The sequence below is a fragment of the Pelophylax lessonae genome (assembly GCF_965119305.1).
Source record: "Pelophylax lessonae genome assembly, chromosome: 3".
Classification (NCBI taxonomy): domain Eukaryota; kingdom Metazoa; phylum Chordata; class Amphibia; order Anura; family Ranidae; genus Pelophylax; species Pelophylax lessonae.
Genome location: NC_138770.1, coordinates 308,868,645 through 308,888,532, shown reverse-complemented (window position 1 = coordinate 308,888,532; position 19,888 = coordinate 308,868,645). Strand labels below are relative to the sequence as shown.

Below are 19,888 nucleotides of genomic sequence, written 5' to 3'. Positions count from 1 at the left end.
ACTTTAACGGACAATTGCGCGGTCGTGCGACGCTGTACCTAAACGAATTTGACGTCCTTTTTTTCCCACAAACAGAGCTTTCTTTTGGTGGTATTTGATCACCTGTGCGATTTTTTGATCACGCGCTATAAACAAAAAAAGAGCGTAAATTTTGCAAAAATAACAATATTTTGCACATTTTTTTATATGAAATTCCCCCAAAAAAAAAGTAAAAATCAAAATTTTTTAACATTTTTCGGCCAATTTGTTTTATGCTACCTATGTTTGGTAAAAAAAATCGCAAAAAGCGTATTTTGATTGGTTTGCGCAAAAGTTATCGCGTTTACTAACAAAGGGAAAGATTTTTGTCATTTTTGGTGTTTTTTTTTTTAACGCGTAATGGCGGCGATCTGCGATTTTTTTTTCGGTACTGCGACATTGCGGCGGACAGATCGGACCCTTGACTGACATTTTTGACACTTTTGGGGTTACCAGTGACATTTCTACAGTAATCAGTGCTATACATATGCACTGTTACTGCAAAAATGACACTGGCAGGGAAGGGGTTAACTTTATTGGACAGGGAGGGGTTAAGTGTGTCCTAGGGGCGTGATTCTAACTGTGTAGGGACATTCCTATTGGTGTAAAAGCAAAGATCAACCGTTCTACATAGTAGAACGGACAGATCTTCACTTTTACACAGGGAGAACTGACAGGCAGCTTGTTTACACAAGCTGCTCTGTCTTTCTCCCTTCACAGGAGCGATCGCAGTGTGACTGGCGGACATCGAGTCCGCCGGTCACACGCACTGACTTGCCTGTGAACGAGCCGCGGCGGGCGCGCGCCTCGGCGGGCGCGCGCCCGCGATAGGCTCGCAAGTCAGTGACAGGCGAGTGACGTACCGATACGTCACTCTGCCTGGCCGGGGCTGACCGCCGCAGTATATAGTCGTGCGGCGGTCAGCAACCGGTTAAATTCATGATATTAATTAAAAAGTTGAATATAATACAATTATATATAAAAATATAAATATTTTTATATTTCATATTCGGTTTTGGTTTTCGGGGGAAGTGCATCCTGCATTTTCAGTTTCGGTACCAACATTTTTATTCGGTGCACCCCTATAGTGAACACATGAAGAAAGGGAGGTGCAAAAAGGCATGGCAAGCCAAGACACCAGCTGAAATCTATCAGTAATTACAAAGCAATCCTGCCCCTTGCTAGTGCAAAATAATATCATCTGGTTCAGTCTCAACTGATGGCCTATAAAAAGGTCTCATTACCAAGGTGTCACACAAGAAATATCTCATGATAGGTAAAAGCAAAGAGCTCTCTTAAGACCTTCACAACCTTATTGTTTCAAAACATACTGATGGCATTGGTTACAGAAGGATTTCTACACTTTTGAATGTTCCAGTGAACATTGTTGGGACCATAATCCAGAAGTGGAAAGAACATCATTTCACTATAATCTGGCCACGACCAGGTGTAGAATTATTAGAAGAGTTGTCCAAGAGCCAAGGACCACTTGCGGAGAGCTTCGTAAAGACCTGGAATTAGCAGGTACAATTGTTTGAAAGAAAACAATAAGTAACGCGCTAAACCACCATGGCCTGTATGCAAGACTCCATTGCTGAAGAAAAAGCATATTGAAGCTCATTTAAAGTTTGCTGCACAACATTTAGAGCATATAGTCTGATCAGCTGAAACTAAAATTCAACTCTTTGGATGCCATAATACACACCATGTTTGGAGGTCAAATGGCACAGAACATCACCCTAAAAACACCATACCATCAGTGAAGTTTGGAGGTGGGGACATCATGGTGTGGGACTGTTTTACAGCATACGGTACTAGAAGACTTCAAGTTATTGAAGGAAGGATGAATGGAAAGACATTCTTGATAAAAATCTGCTGCCATCTACCAGGATGATGAGGATGAAACAAGGGTGGACATTTCAGCAAGACAATGATCCCAAAAACAAAGCCAAGGAAACTTTCAATTAGTTTCAAAGAAAGAAAAAAACTAAAGATCAGAGTTCATAGAAAAAGTCCACGGAACCTTCAAGATTTGAAGACTATTTGTGTGGAATAATAGGCCAAAATCACACCTGAGCAATGCATGCAACTAGTTTCTCCATACAGGAGGTGTCTTGAAGCGGTCATTACCAAGAAAGGATTTTGTAGGAACTATTAAATACATTTCACTTAGCTTGTTCAATATTTTTTGCCAGTGTCATTCCATTTTATTACACATAACTTAATTTCTGAACTTATTTGTTTTGGTATCTTTGTATGTATGGATTGCATGGGTTGTCACATGTGGTGAAAATTTAATGTCAATAGCAACTTTATTTACCTAAAAAAAGGTGACGTGTTCAATACTTTTTTACCCACTGTGTATATATGTGTGTATATATATATATAAAAAGCAACTACACTATAGTCCCTGTTTTGTTGGGACTGTCATGAAAAATTAACAAACCATAAAAACACAGATCGTTTTTCAATTCTCTCAAACGCGTTCTCTAGGATCAGTGAATATAACGATAGCTACAGCCTAAATATAACTCTAACCTTTACCCAGATCCTAACTCTATCTCATAGTGAAACATTAACCTTAACTATTTACCTACTAGGTTGGTTATGTACAGTAGTAGCCATTTAGGCTGAAGACGTTTAGAGGTAAGACGTTTCTTGTAGTTAGTTACCAGGTTTGCACACATCTCAGGAGGGATTTTGGTCCACTCTTCTTTACAGATCTTCTCTAAATTCTTAAGGTTTCCTGGCTGTCATTTGGCAACTTGAAGTTTCAGCTCCCTCCATAAATTTTCTATGGGATTAAGGTCTGGGGACTGGCTAGGCCACTCCATGATCTTAATGCACTTCTTCTTGAACCACTCCTTTGTTGCCTTGGCAGTATGTTTTGGGTCATTATGATGCTTGACAGTAGGGATGGTGTTCTTAGGGTCATAGTCAACATTTTTCTTCCTCCAAACACGGCGAGTCCCCCTCCTGAAGGAGGCACATGTACAGTCATGCCAACGAACATCTAAATTATTTAGAGAAGGATTGGGAAAAAGTGCTGTTGTCAGATGAGGCCAAAATTGAGCTCTTTGGCATTAACTCGACTGGCCGTGTTTGGAAGAAGAAAAATGGTGACTATGTCCTTATGAACACCATCCCTACAGTCAAGCATGGAGGTGGAAACAATATGCTTTGGGGCTGTTTCTCTGCTAAAGGCACAGGCCGACTTTGCCACATTGAGGGGCCAATAGTTGGGGCCATGTATTGTAAAATCTTGGATGAGAACCTTCTTTTTTCAGTCAGAACACTGAAGATGGGTCTTCCAGCATGACAATGACCCAAAACAAACCATCAAGGCAACAAAGGAGTGGGTCAAGAAGAAGCACATTAAGGTCATGGAGAGGCCTAGTCTGTCTCCAGACCTTAATCCTTTAGAACATTTATGGAGGGAGATGAAACATCGAGTTACTAAGAGTCAGCCAAAAAACCTTAAGGATTTAAAGAAGATCTGTAAAGAAGAGTGGACAAAAATCCCTCCTGAGATGTGTGCAAACCTAGTAACTAGCTACAAGAAACGTCTTCCCTCCACCCACTGTAAACTGTGTGTATAAATAACTATTCCTTGACACATCACATACCTAACTCTTCCAGTCTTACATGGCCAAGCACAAAGAGTCCACTTTTCTTCAGATCATTTGCAAAAGTGATGAGATTTTTATGATTTTCTGGATTGGAGACCAGTAGGAGAATCTGAGGACGCCAGAACTTGACGTGATCCTTTCGTACATCCAGCATGAGAAGATACTTCCGTACCTAGACACAGGAGAACATTAACAGACAAAGTGGAACATATTTAAAAATGACCAATAATTACAACTTTCTATAGTTCACCTTAGATTTTTACTTTACTCTTCTGCGATAAACGTTAGATCTATTAACCCTACTTATAAACCAAATGCATCCTTGAAAGTTTATTGATACATAAATGAAAAATATTACCTAGATATCTGACCTTCCCATAACAATACTATAACTAGCAAAAGCAGATCTGGTAAAGTGAGTGGGGCTACATTGCGACCCCCTGCAACTACACACAGCGGTCCAGTATTTAGGGGGTTAAAACTGGTAGAGAGGAGGAACTACAATGCCCCCCCTCCAAGACGCTCTGAAGAGCATCCTGAACCTGGTTTATTCTTCAGAGTGCAAAGCAGGTGTAAATGAGACATGTAAAGAAAAATGAATAATCCCAGCTAAAGTTAAAATGCCAATTAAGTGTTTGCTTTCATCCTGCAAAACCCATTCCTTGTCCCAAGAATGTAATTGGCATTATGCAAACTTACTGCTGGTTTAGAAAGGTTACCCTTTACTAGCTGCACATTGGAGCAGTATGCTTTGTCTTTCTGGGAAGCTGAATCTTTCATGCAAACCTACCAATATTATATTGATTGGAATGTGGATAACAGCTGCCACTCATTCCCTACAGGCTTTCAATAGTCCAAACCTGGATGTGTATTAGGGTATCTTGTAAATACTGTTTTTTTTTGGGTGGGGGTGCTTCATTTGTTTTTTAAATTTGCTTTTAAGTTTGGGGGTAATTTTTTGTTTTGGCGTGTATATACAATTTGAGTTTTATTTAATCAAATGTCCTCTAAAGCATATTCCTCCTACTGTTTTCTTGTGGCGCTTCTTTTCGAATGGGAATAAAGATAACCTCAGAAAGGCACGTTAAAAGTTCAGGGTAAGCCAAGTTATTAAGGCATCAACTTACTATTCAGACATTAGTTTAATATGCTTTGTTTGCTTTAAAGCCATAAACTTGAGAGGTGTGCTAAGCAAAACACAAATTTAGCGTGCCATTAAATGTTACCACCATCTATTATTCACACAAGGAGAATTATAAAATGATATCGTATCTATCAGCAGCTCCCAGGCTCAGCCTAACTCAACTGACAACAGCAAGACTCAGCTCCTTCCAATGCTTAAAGGCACAGTTCACCTTTACCAAGAAACTACCTACGCAAGTTGGAGTCATCTGTAGATAAAAACAAACTGTGCAGCTTTGAGCAAAGTTAAATAATGCCCTTACTGTAGGTGTAGGCCATTTATGTACCTCATGAAGTTTGACTGAAAAACTCCCAGAGCCTGCATCCCCATCCTGCCTTGATGCTAGGACATTGCTAAGAGATTCCAAGCTGTTATTGTTCACCAAAACCTTCTCACACACTGAGCTCAGAGCTACTACGTTAGGGGAGAGAGAGAGTGCATGTGAAGGGGCTTGAATCTGAGAAAGAGTTCACTTCTGTGATGGTGGGGGCGAGTAGTAAAAGCTGGGAGTCTTGTAGCAGCATCATAGCAACAAGTCAACACAAGGGGATGCAGTCTATGGAAGTTTTTCAGTCAGGCTTCATTAGGTATGTAAACGGCCTACACCAATAGCAAGGACATTATTCAACTTTGTTTATAGCTGCACAATGCCGCTTACCTGCATAGGTTTTTTTTCTTAAAGATGAACTATGCCTTTAAAGTAGAACTCTGCTTATGCCCTCTGTGTCTCCACTGGGTAGATTTAATCTCAGTAGTTGCCACAAGAACAGAAATTAAAGGCAAATATAAACTTTTAAAGTTGTCACCAAAACAGTAGTGGAGGGAAAATCTTCCAATAGAGACACCAATTCTGGTGTCAGCTATAGGTGTTGTCCCCCACTTTGGGGAGATTTTCATTAATTTTCTGTTATTTCTGTGGGATAGTAGGGGTGTTAAAATCTCTCCAGCAGAGATGAAGACTAAAAAAAAACAAAGAAAAAAAATGGAAGTTCTAATTCTTCCTGCATCAAAATCTAGAAACTTAAAACAAAGTAATCCTATGGGTGGGCAAAGCGTATAGGTTAAACCAGCAGCTTTTGATGTGACAAAAATCTCTGGGTGATGTTGGATTACCAGATGTCCACATATATCATAAGGGGACACATTTGACTTGCATCCTAAACTAGTGTAGAACTGACTGGTAAACGGGTACAACCGGAGCAATCATTTTGACATTGCTGTCTCCCATGGTTGGCACATGAGTTACCTTGCCAGTTGTATAACCACCCAACCATTGCAGCGACATTACATTTATTTAAAGGGTTAATTCAACTTTACCAAAAAAACAGCCTATGCAGAGAAGGGACGTCTGCAGATAAAAACAAACTGTGCAGCTCTGACTAAAGTTGAATAACGCCCTTGCAATAGGTGTAGGCCATTTACATTCCTTCCTACAGCCAGGACATTGCTAAGTGAAACCTAGTCTGCTCACCTAGGTACTGCTCACCTTTACCATCAGATGGATGAGCTTTTTTTCTCTGATTCAAAACCCCTCACATGGCTCTTTGTGCAGTGGCAGAATTCAGCATTTGAGAGCTCACTCCTGTGATGAAGGAGGTGAACAGTAACGATTAAGCCTCTCTTAGCATTGACCTGGGAGTATTCCCGCCAGGCTTTGGGAGATAGGTAAATGGCCTACACCTAAGGGAATTATTCAGCTTTAAACAGAGCTGCGCAGTTTGTTTTTATCTACAGAGGATCATTATCTGTATAGGCATTTTTTTTTGTAAGGGTGAATTAATCTTAAGATTAGCAGACAATCAATTTAGATTGATTTGTATCCCTCAGACATGACTCCAGTTATTGTGCATCCACACTTCCCTCCGGGACTTTATGACAGGTTGTTACAACTGACTCGTAGGGAAGGTAGATATCGTCTACAACACTTCAGACGAACAGGACACATATGTTCCTTAACAGATATGCAGGCTGTGTTTGATCCTCCCCTTCCCTTGTGGAAGATGATACAACTGCATCATGTTTTGGTCCACTATTGGGGAAAACCCTCACCAATTCCAATCTTTACAGACTTCAAACAACTCAGTGCCCCTTTTCCAAAGTACATGTAGAAGTGGGAACTTGAACTGAATAACTCTTTTTTAAAGTAACAAGTGGATAGAATTGTACAAATAACATATGAGGCTTCCGTTTCTTGCAAGAACCAAGATACTGGGTTCAAGATTCTCTCTAGATGGTATAGGATCCCTAGAATTCTACATAAACTGCTCTTGCAGTTTTCCCCTCTTTGTTGGAGATGTGGGAAGGAGAAGGGTCTCATTCCTGCATGTCTTCTGGTCCTGTACTGGCATTCATAGCTCCTGGTCGCAAGTGAATTACTGGATAGTTAAGATCACGGAGGTGCAAATGCCAGGTGACGCTGCGGGCTTTCATCTTACACATAACACCAAAGTCAATGAAATGTTACAAATGTTCTTTACTGCTATATCTACTCAATGCAGCAAAGGCATGCCTTTACACTTTACTGGAAGCAAACTATAATAACCCCCCCCCCCCCCCCCCGTTTTTCTAAGATTGCAGAAATCAATCTGATGGAGAGAAATATGGCTTCAGCTAATCATAGAAAGGATCACTTTCTTAAAACATGGTTCTTCTGTGCAGAATTTACTTGCTCCCAACAATTTTGTGTTATGAAATGCTCTCAACCCTAATTGGACTGCTCAGATAGCCTCATCCACGAGTCTCTCTGAGGGTTCTGCCTGGATCCCCCCATTAGTGTCTCTGAGCTTGCTTGCTACCAGATATGCATACACCCCTTTTTTCCCTTGCCTTTTTTTCTTCTTGGCAGTCTTCTTCTTCTCTCTCTTATCTGCTGTGATAAGTAGAATCCTATTTCTCGACCCCCTTAGGTTTTTTTTCTAAACAAATGTGTTTCACAGTTTCTTAGACTAGGTTTTCATTACATATCAATGGGTCATCTACATGGAGCAACATCTTATACTTCATTACCTCAAGTTCTGCAGACCCTTATCTTGTATTCGGTGGCCCCCCACTGATGCAATCAGCTCCTTCCACTTCCGAGTGTACCCTGAGCACGTACACTCATGAGCCAGGCTTCTTGCGTCTATAGACACACACAGCGCCAGTAAGCCACACTCCCTCCTCACCGGAGTTTGACTGACAGCAGCAGGAGCCTATAACTATCACGGCCCTTGGTGTTTCCTGTGAGACCAGGAAGTTATGAGCGCTGGACCATAGTAAGTAAGTAAGTGTTTAGTTAGTGGGGGTGTTTTTTTTTTTACCCTAATGTAGAAAATGCATTAAAGTGGTTGTAAACCCTTCCATACACTCAGTGAAGTGACTCGCCCCAGGTGATACACAGATATGAAACAATTCCTCCTATATCAATTGTACCTGTTTATCTGTAGCCATCTTTCCCCTACATTCAATCAAAATGCAGTATTTACACAGGATCTTTCAGATCTGAAAAGCAGAGGATGGAGAGCTAAAGTTCTATCAGTGAGGAGAGATCTGAGAGCTGATTGGAGGGAAGAGACACTCCCTCTTTCACACAGCACACAGGAACAGTGCTGAGATTGTCAATCAGCTGGAGATCCCTCCCCTGTCACCATTTTTCTCTTGGTGTCAGGAAAGTTTGGAGTCATGCTGATAGCAGAGGAACAAAGCAGTAAACAGAAAGGTTTCATAAAAAAGGCTACAGGATGAGCGAATTGAAAAGATAAGAGAAGATGTGCAACAATTGGAGAGAAAGAAACTATTGGATAAGACAAAAAAGGAGTGATAGCAAATATGGTTTAGTTTTTTTGACTAATTTCTCTAGACAATATAAATCACTAGAGAAAGTCATATAGAAGCACTGGCACATACTTCTCAAAGATCAAACCCTGGACGCAATACTACCAAGAAAACCTCAATTCATATAAAAAAAATCCCTACACTAAAGAATAGGTTGGCTAAGAACGTCCTGGATCCACCCAAAAGAATTACTACATTTTTGGACCAGGTAGGGTTCTATAAGTGTGGTAGGTGCATGGCATGCAGAACGGTCCCTAACATGAAAAAGAAAACTACGCACTTTGAATCACAAGCCAAAGGAACAAGTTTTGAGATCGACAAATTAATTTCTTGTGAAAGTACACATCACATACCTTTTAGAATGCCCATGCAAATTGAAATACGTAGGATGGACCACGCGCAAGCTGGGGGTAAGACTACGTGAACATGTCAACAACATTAGGAAGGGCTTTAAACATCACAGCTTATCGAACCTTTTCAGATTGGCACACAATCATGACCCCTCCTTGCTAAGATTCTGTGGTGTAGACAAGAGTTCTACCCACCTGGAGGGGAGGGAATCTTAAGAAGGGTATATCTCGGAATGAAACTAAATGGATATACCTATTAAATACGATGAGCCCTAAGGGGTTGGACATAGAATTAGATCTCAACTGCTTTTTCTCAACTGCTTTTTATCCAACTGGTAGAGGTAGGTTGGAGGACTCCGGGTACAGAGGTGTATTACTACACATATTCTTATACATTTTTTTAGTATTTATCAATATATTTATTGATTTTTAACTAGCTCCCATGAGGTATGCAGGTTTGTATTTTCTTAATAAAGTTTTGTGAAGTTTTATCATGGCCCATGTTTATTTATATATTTTTATAGGGAAAGGAAAAAGGGAGGAGGAATGGAAACGAGGAATAATAATATTACGATTTTTTTTTTGCCAATTTTTTTTTAAGATTTTGAGGGGTCTTTATATTTGGGTTCTATTATTTTTTATTTGGGCCGAACAACTAATATAAGCTGGCTAGTTCACATGTTTTTTTTTTTTATATGAGCTGTATATGTGATTCGCTTCTATACTAGCTGGCTAGATAACACACTTTTTTTTTTTTTTTTTGTTATATATGAGTTGTATATGAGCTTTGCCGTATAATGATTATTTATTGCTTTAAATTTAGTGGCATACAAGTTTTTAGTCTTTTGGTGTTTAGTTCAGGATATATTTTGGGATGTTGCTTTACCATGCATATGGAGGAAGTTAGCAAATTGGGTGTAGATGAAGCCGAGTACACCCGAGGGGAGGTAACTAGGAAGCCAGTAGAGCAGAATTGGATCTGCCCACGGCTATAAAGAAGTACTAGGAGACCCGATTCTTTGTCTGTGGGAACGCCCTGTGGGAGGGGCGAAACACGTCGACGTAGTATCCTGTCTCTCAGCTTCTGGTTTGTCACTTCCGGTGGCGGTGGTTTGCTTGGGTGGAACGCATGCCGGAACCAGGACTAGATATCGGCAGTTACTTACCAATACAACACACCAGCCTTCTGTTAAAGTGTTAAGGCGAATTGATGTCTACTTTAATGTAAGTGTACTTTTACTTATGTATACCAATAAAGGGATTTATTACACTATTCTGAATCCTTCTCTTCTATGAGCCCTAGCCAGCTTTGATTATCCTCAGCAAATGTACCTTGCCTCACTTACCAGTTCAGCCTGCTAGACCAACATGCTACAAGGCTAAGGGGTCCACAACATCTGGGAAGTGCTTTTTGTCTTAGGGGAGTGGATCACTGGACACTGCATGAGCACTTTTGGAACATCTTTTTTCACCATTCCACTTTGGAGGAGTACCAAGGAATTTTTTCACTGGACACAAGCCTATCTATTTTCATTAACCAGTGTCTGTATAAACTTATATTATCCTCTCTGGAGGATCAGAGTGGACTTCACTGGTCACGTATTCCTTTACCTTTTTATAGCAGACTTCACTGGTCACGTATTCCTTTACCTTTTTATAGTGGACTTCATTGGTCACGTATTCCTTTACCTTTTTAAAGCGGACTGCACTGGTCACGTATTCCTTTACCTTTTTATAGTGGACTTCACTGGTCACGTATTCCTTTACCTTTTTATAGTGGACTTCACTGGTCACGTATTCCTTTACCTTTTTATAGTGGACTTCACTGGTCACGTGCTCATATATTTATTTATTTATATACAGACTTATTTAGCACTTCTAGCACCTTATTTATGTATGGTGCAGCACACATGATTTTTCAATGGGCACATGATTGATGAATGTGTTTATGATGTGTTTGCACTGGTTGCATAATTTATGTATTTTATTATGATGTGCTTTCACTAGCCACACGATTCATGACATTTTTTTCTATGCACTAGTTTAGTGGAGGAGTTATATTGGCCACTTTTGTGGTAATATTATTCCACATTGTATGGTGACACACCAGAGTTAGTCTTGTTAGGTGATCTTATATACTTTTTATATCTCTATAGTTTTCCACTATAGCCTCTTTTTTAATGTTGGCTTTGGGTGTTGCGCTGAAGGGTCCATTATTTATTCTTTTAGTCACAGTGTGATGATCAGCAGCATACCCATTATTGGGGCTCATATAATCCTTTAGCGCGGGGTCAATTTTATATTCAGCAAACAGAAATGCTCTGCATTAAGACAAGCACACACTATAGAAGGATATGCTTTGCTAATTTTTCATGTCTGAGGTTTACAACCACTTTAACCACTTCCGCACTGCTCACTAGAGCACTACTGCGGCAAAGTGCCTCAATAACGTCTGGCGACGTATACCTACGTCGCCAGACATTCCCCCTCCTCGGCGGCGCGCACAGCGGGAGTCGGGCCAGGGGAGGAGCAGCGGCGATCGCCGCTGCTCTTTCCCGATCGTCGGGGAATCGAGTGTGGAGATCTGTCCGCTTGTGTAAACAAAGTGGGCGGATCTCCTAAGTGACAGGCAGGGTCAGATTGCAGGGTTCAGCATAGCTGAACATGCGATCTGTCCCTGTGTCACTCAGTCACCTCCCCCCCACACACGTTAGTAAGCACCAGGCATACATTAACCCCTCCCTCTCCAATAAAATTAACCCCTTCCCTGCCAGTGTCATTTTTACAGTAACAGTGCACATGTATAGCACTGATTACTGTAGTAATGTCACTGGTACCCCCAAAAGTGTCACAAATGTCAATCAAGGGTCCGATCTGTCCGCCACAATGTCGCAGTCCCGCAAAAAAAAAATCGCAGATCGCCGCCATTACTCGTTAAAAAAAAAAAACCACCAAAAATGACAGAAATCTTTCCCTCAGTTAGTAAACGCAATAACTTTTGCACAAACCAATCAAAATACGCTTATTGTGATTTTTTTTTTACCAAAAATATGTAGCAGAAAACAAATTGGCCTAAAATGATAAAAAAATTAGATTTTTACATTTTTTTGGGGGGGGGGGGGGGGGGAAATTTCATATAAAAAAATGTGAAAAATATTGTTATTTTTTCAAAATTGTCGCTCTTTTTCTGTTTATAGCGCAAAAAGTAGAAATCGCACAGGTGATCAAATATCACCAGAAGAAAGCTCTGTTTGTGGGAAAAAAAAGGACGTAACTTTTGTTTGGGTACGGCATTGCATGACCGCGCAATTGTCAGTTAAAGTCGCACAGTGCAGAATCGCAAAAAGTGGCCCAGACGTAAGACAGCAAAATCCTCCGGTGGTAAAGTGGTTAAAGAACTGTTTGAGTATAGAACTACTTTAAATCTAGACAATGGTGTTGGGTTTGTGTGTGAACATTTGCTTTGTAGCTGGATTTAAGTATGGCAATGATGAGTTATTTGTAAAGGTTGCACTGTATCCCTGTAAAAAATGAACTAGGAGCTGAGCAGAGGAAGCTGTCTTGTGGCAGGTTACGGGTAGCATTTCGTATAATGTAAAAGGAAATGATCATGGCAAAGCGGTGTGAGAAGATGTACAGTTCTGCATGTATTAGTGTACCGCACCAACCATTATTGTTTCCTGACCTTTTCTCTATGTGAGTTGCTGGGGGTGTTGATGTTAGTCCTTATCTGTTTGATTTCACCTTACTGCCTGTTAAGCACTCTAGCCTGCTTTTAATTACCTGTCTAACAGGGTTAGAAAGCAAATAAATTGGATTAATTTATCACAGGGATGAAGGAAACGTAAATAAAAGCTGCTCTCTTGATGTCAGTTGTAAATAAAAACTTTCACACTTCCATAGATGATTTAACTCGCTGGCACTGACCAGATTTTTTTCTAACAATATCAATCACAAAGCTGTAAACTTTGAATGTTAATAAAATGAATAAGCCAGCTGTACAGAGTGTCTGCCCTGTGCTTATCCTGTTTTGTCCCATGTGATCAAATTTTACCAAACCTGTACACAGAAATACCGCCATATTGGAAAGAGTAGGTAAAAAAAGACCTCTTCCATCTAAAGCCCCCTACACACGATCAGATTATCGTACACATAATACCACTTTCAAAGTGATTGTATGATAATCTGATCATTAGTACACAACTTTTTTCCAAGATTTTCAGAAGGGCAAACACAAAAACATCTCTTGTACGATCTTTGTTTAATCAGCACCGCTTTCCTCCAAAAATAGAATACATCACCTCTGCATTTTTATTCAAATTTTCCAACTTTAGTAACCTATTTGTTTTCGATATGGAGACCAACATGCAAAAAAAAAAAAAAAACGGACGATCATTCGACCAATAATCTCATCATGTGTACTAGGCTTTAGAACCGGTTCACACATATGTGATGACAGACATCGCATGTGATTCGGAGCGCACTGCTCTGCAAATCACATGCGATGTCTGTGCGATGCAAATTCAGCCATACAGATTGTACAGCTGAATTTGCATCACATTCGGACCAAACTTGCACAGCCTTTTTTGGGTCCGCACCAGAATCCGATTGCATGGGTGTTTACACCTATTGCGATCCGATTCATGTCCGAACTGACAGTTCGCACTGCGATATGCGAACTGTTCATGGGGTGCCAATAACCTTGTATTGACCAGTGGCGGATCCAGGGGGGGGCAACGGGTCAATTGCCCCCCCCCCCGAAAATTTTACCCACTCTGGACGGACCAGACAGTGATTCAGTGGGTGTCCAGTCCGTCCGAGACTCTGAGTTCCATGCCAGCAGCGGCGGCGGAGCCGCGCCGCTGGCCTGTACTTTGGTGCACTCACTGGTTGCTATCGCCGCAACCAGTGATTTTATCTGAGGAGAAGGAGAGCGCCCAGGCATTCACTGCGGAGCCTCCTTCCTTCTCTGCTGCGCGCCGAGTGGAGTGCTGGCTCCACCCACCTCCTCCCTCCAGCTACTCCAGGCCAGCAGTGTCAGCATGAAACCGTGAGTACAGGAGGCTCTTTTTTAATGTTAGAGGGGGGGGCACTGTGAGGACCCTGTGAGGGGGGCACTGTGAGGACCCTGTGAGGGGGGGCACTGTGAGGACCCTGTGAGGGGGGGGGGATCTGTGGGGACCCTGATGTGAGGGAGAATCGTTGGGGACCCTGTGAGGGGGGGCTCTGTGGGGACCCTGATGTGAGGGGGGATCTGTGGGTAGCCTGTGAGGGGGGGGGGGCTCTGTGGGGACCCTGATGTGAGGGGGGGTGTTGTGGGGACCCTGATGTGAGGGGGGCTCTGTCGGGGGGCTCTGCGGGGGCCCTGATGTGATGGGGGATCTGTGCAGACCCTGATGTGAGGGGGATCTGTGGGGACCCTGATGTGAGGGGGGATCTTTGGGGACCCTGTGAGGGGGGATCTGTGGGGACCCTATGAGGGGGGGGGCTCCGTAGGGACCCTGTGAGGAGGGGCTCCATGAGGACCCTGTCAGGGGGGGCTCTCTGGGGTCCCTGATGTAACAAGGAGGGCTCTTGGGACCCTGGTGTAAGGTGGGGGGCTCTGGGGACCCTGATGTAAGGAGGGGGCTCTCTGGGGACCCTGATGTAAGGAGGGGGCTCTCTGGGGACCCTGATGTAAGGAGAGGCTCTCTGGGGACTCTGATGTAATGAGGGGGCTCTAGGGACTCATATGTAAGTGGGGGGCTCTCTGGGGACCCTGATGTAAGGAAAGGGGGTTCTCTGGGGACCCTAATGTGAGGGGGGGCTCTCTGGGGACTCTGATGTAATGAGGGGGCTCTAGGGACTCATATGTAAGTGGGGGGCTCTCTGGGGACCCTGATGTAAGGAGGGGGCTCTCTGGGGACCCTGATGTAAGGAGGGGCTCTCTGGGGACCCTGGTGTAAGGAGGGGGCTCTCTGGGGACCCTGATGTAAGGAGGGGGCTCTCTGGGGACCCTGATGTAAGAGGGGCTCTCTGGGGACTCTGATGTAAGGAGGGGATCTCTGGGGACCCTGGTGTAAGGAGGGGGCTCTCTGGGGACCCTGATGTAAGGAGGGGGCTCTTTGGGGACCCTGGTGTAAGGAGAGGGCTCTCTGGGGACCCTGATGTAAGGAGGGGGCTCTCTGGGGACCCTGATGTAAGGAGGGGCTCTCTGGGGACTCTGGTGTAAGGAGGGGGCTCTCTGGGGACCCTGATGTAAGGAGGGGGCTCTCTGGGGACCCTGATGTAAGGAGGGGGCTCTCTGGGGACCCTGATGTAAGGAGGGGGCTCTCTGGGGACCCTGATGTAAGGAGAGGCTCTCTGGGGACTCTGATGTAATGAGGGGGCTCTAGGGACTCATATGTAAGTGGGGGGCTCTCTGGGGACCCTGATGTAAGGAAAGGGGGTTCTCTGGGGACCCTAATGTGAGGGGGGGCTCTCTGGGGACCCTGATGTAACAAGGAGGGCTCTTGGGACCCTGGTGTAAGGAGGGGGCTCTCTGGGGACCCTGATGTAAGGAGGGGGCTCTTTGGGGACCCTGATGTAAGGAGGGGCTCTCTGGGGACCCTGGTGTAAGGAGGGGGCTCTCTGGGGACCCTGATGTAAGGAGGGGGCTCTCTGGGGACCCTGATGTAAGGAGGGGGCTCTCTGGGGACTCTGATGTAAGGAGGGGCTCTCTGGGGACCCTGGTGTAAGGAGGGGGCTCTCTGGGGACCCTGATGTAAGGAGGGGGCTCTTTGGGGACCCTGGTGTAAGGAGAGGGCTCTCTGGGGACCCTGATGTAAGGAGGGGGCTCTCTGGGGACCCTGATGTAAGGAGGGGCTCTCTGGGGACCCTGATGTAAGGAGGGGCTCTCTGGGGACTCTGGTGTAAGGAGGGGGCTCTCTGGGGACCCTGATGTAAGGAGGGGGCTCTCTGGGGACCCTGATGTAAGGAGGGGCTCTCTGGGGACTCTGATGTAATGAGGGGGGCTCTAGGGACTCATATATAAGTGGGGGGCTCTCTTGGGACCCTGATGAAAGGAGAGGGGGCTCTCTGGGGACTCTGATGTAACAAGGAGGGTTCTTGGGAGCCTGATGTAAGGTGGGGGGCTCTGTAGTCACTGATGTAAGGAGGGGGGCTCTCTGGGGACCCTGATGTAACAAGGAGGGCTCTTGGGTCCCTGATGTAAGGTGGGGGCTCTGTAGTCCCTGATCTCTGATTTAAGGAGGGGGCTCTCTGGGGACCCTGATGTAACAAGGAGGGCTCTTGGGACCCTGATGTAAGGTGGGGGGCTCTGTAGTGCCTCATGTAAGGATGGGGGCTCTCTGGAGACCCTGATGTAACAAGGAGGGCTCTGGGGTCCCTGAAATAAGGTGGGGGGCTCTGGGGTCCCTGATGTAAGGAGGGGGGCTCACTAAGGACCATGATGTAACAAGGAGCAACTCTGGGGACCATGATGTAAGGAGAAGGGCTCTGGGGACCCTGATGCATGGGAGGGTGGCTTAGGGGACCCTAATGTAAGGGGGGAGTGGCTCAGGGCACCTTTAATGTGAAGGGGGTGGCTCTGGGGACCCAGATGTAAGGGGGGTGTCTCTGGGGACATAAGGGGTAAGACTCTGATAAAGAGGGAGGATGGGGATTTATGATGTAAAGGGGGGACATTCATGTAAACAAGGGGGCTTGTCCTGACTGCAGCACTCTATCTGTTGTTTTGTCTGATAGACAGTCCTGCAGTATTCGATCAGCACATGCAGCCAGTGACTGCAATGCTGATCAGTGTATTCTGACAGTGGGGGAATCCTGCTGTCAGAATATACAGACACAACAGGGAGGATTTCCCCATTCACCTTGAATGTGTGGATCTGGAAATGTATTCAGTTTATTTTGTTCAGCTAGCTGAATGAAAAATCCTGAACCATGTATGGCGAGCATTACTCATGGCCCCTGTACTCTATACATTATGATGTTTTGTATGTTACCTCCTGACCACTGAACTCTACACAGTATGTTGTACATTACATAGCCCTGACCAAAGTGTTTATTATCCCAACAATTGCAGGTTTTAATGAAGATCTTCTTTAAGGTAGGCTCAGTGATCAGTTTCTGTGAAGTAAAGCATATGTGATGGAAACATTTAATTTTTAAAAATGATCGTTCATTCTGAGGTTTATATGTATCTATAAAACGGTTACCTGTGGCATGGTGATTAGGAGTATTTTGTGGTAGAAGGACTGTGGTATGTGTATTCAGAGAGAAGGCACAGATTCTGTTTTATCGCCCCCCCCTTTAAGCCCTTTCCACTTTTAGCTGGGTACACACTTAAAAGAGAAGTATGGGGAAAGTTCGTTTTGCAATACAGTTCTGTAAGCAACAACTTATTTTCAGGCATTGCCCCTCCCGAGACTAGGCTCTGGATCCACCCCTGGTATTGACACCCCCAGCAATTCGCATATGGAAGAGTGAACTGCTTACGAGTTGAGTGTAATGTGGGAACCCGCAGTGGATTCGCAGGGTTCCCGCTTCACATATGTGTGAACCGGGACTTAGGGTGCATTTACATCAGCCGTCCTGCAATTAGATGCAAGAACTCCAGCAGGTGGTTCCCGCCATTAGCTGAGAGAGGCAGCGCCACTAAAAGCAAGAAGAGGCTACTAGCTCCTACTGTACAGCTAATTGTGACCACTTGCATGTCATTTCTCATGCAGCGACTGCACTACAGTCTGCCTGTGTCCAGGGCAAATCACTTGCATGTGATCGCTGTATGACAGATTATGGTAAGGGTCCTTTCACACGGGTGTTCCGCCCAGCAAACTCTATTTGCTCAGTGGGGATTGATCCGCAGATCCCCACTGAGCAGGCGAATGACAGGTCTGTGCTGAGATGGAGCTGTCAGATCCCCGCTCTCCTCTATGGGAGATCGGATGAAAATGGACTGCCTGTCCGTTTTCATCCTATCTCATTTGATCCAATCTGCCAGATGGATGGAAAATAGGGTTGCCATCCGTCTGCATTTCACAGACAGGATGGCAGCGGGTGTCAGCGGAGATGTCTCCGTAGGGGTGAATGGAGCATCCAATCAGGTCCGCCTGAAAAACTTGACAGGCAGACCTGATCAGAAAGCCCGTGTGAAAGGGGCCTTTGCCAGAGTTTATATTGACTGCTCCTTTCACACCCTGTAGACTGCATGTGCTGTAATAACTCACTGACAATCTACATAAACTCTGCCCCACGCATTGAAATTATTATAATGAATATACAGTTTTTCTAATCAAAACTGATGATTACAGTAAGCAAGCAGTGCTCCCATACTCTTTTTGATTTATTATTTTAATGCTTAATTTTTTTTTAGACCCGTGATGCCAGAAAATCTCTCCAGGCACAGATTGAACACTGAAATTCCTTTTGAAACACACTTGAGACTTGCTCACTCCTATGCCATTGCACAGTAAGCAAAGGGCACTGCATCTAACACAGCTTCTTGATGTCAACTGTGCGCTGGACAATGATTGAACATGATCACGTTAGCTGGTGTGAAACCTGCTGTGCAGTGGACTGTGGAAAGATAATACAAAGACATGTTTCTAACAATTATACTAGTTATATTTTAAAATGCTGACAATTTTATTAATGAATACATAAACTGGACTGAAGGATGATTTTTTTTAAGTGCTTGGAATCCTGCTTTAAGATACTGAAACAAAGAACTGCACCTAATATTTTGTGGTGTTTTTTTAATTAATGTTCAATTTTTTGATACCTTCCTGAATAATCAAATGGTGTCGAACACTAATTCAGTTAACAATTTTAATTAGCATTAATGAAGTTAGTGGTCAACCAAGCTTCTACTGTGATCTGTATAGTTTTGCAATCTATGAACATGATATAGCTGAGCTGACACTACATCCAGAGCTAGGATGAATGACAGCAATACATAAGTGGAGCCATGCATGCTTTCCCATTATGGACACATACCATTTATGTTATTGTTCAAGATAATGCTGTAATATGAGGACAACCCTAATAAAACAGTTTAATTTGTATTAAAGTGGCTCTTGCACTACATAGTTATCGTAGATCTGAAAGAGATTGTAGAATCAGATATATAGTGTATGGTCAGCTTTAGATTATCACTGAAGCCACATTTAAAGAGGTGTTGAACCCAAAATATAAAAAAGGATTATATTGCAGAGTACCAATCCTTATATGTAGCGGCTGCATTCATTTTCTATTGATAGGCATTTTTCCCTTATTTTCAGATGGTAATCTGGTCAGTTACACACTTCCTGTCTTAGGGTGTCTCCACTCTGGATAGAGGAGCAATGGAGGTACCTTTAGACCGCAGCAATCTGGAAAGAGGGTTTAGTTAGAAACACTAGCAGAAAAAAGATGGACTTTACTAACAAATTGAAGCTGAACTCCAGCTAACACTTTTTAAACAGTTACATCAACAGTTTTTTTTTCCTTTTGGGATAATGGTTTTACATAAGTAACATCATTGCAAGCACCCCTGTCACTGTTAAATCCCACTTAAATGTTACTATATTTACTGGATTGCTTGGTCTGTTAAAGGAAGTTGAAAATTAACAGCCTTACTGCCCAGATCATTAGGTGAAAAAAGGAAAAAAGAACAAAGCTCATGCAGTCACCACATTTAAGAGTCGGGGAGCTGCAATGTACATTTTTTTGGCTTTTAGCCCTGGTTCATACTGATGCGATGAGGGAAACGCAGCTGTGCATTTCCTGCCATACAAAATGTATGGCTCAAATCGCACTGCACAGACATTGAATGTGATGTGCACAGGAATGAGGTGCAATTCCAGTGCAAATCACATGCTGTGTTTGGCAACGCACAAGTGTGAACCCAGGCTTAAGTTTATTACCAATGTCAACCA

The 19,888-nt window shown here is 43.6% G+C and overlaps 1 protein-coding gene across 1 annotated transcript in view; it reads right to left on the bottom strand.

Moving 5' to 3' along the window:
- Nucleotides 1-19,888, bottom strand: part of LOC309549061 (solute carrier family 12 member 9-like) — a 338,830-nt gene that overhangs the window by 23,197 nt on the left and 295,745 nt on the right. The window contains exon 11 of the mRNA XM_082249029.1: nt 3,645-3,819. Within this exon, the coding sequence (XP_082105155.1) occupies nt 3,645-3,819 (175 nt within the window). The remainder of the gene's footprint in view (nt 1-3,644; nt 3,820-19,888) is intronic.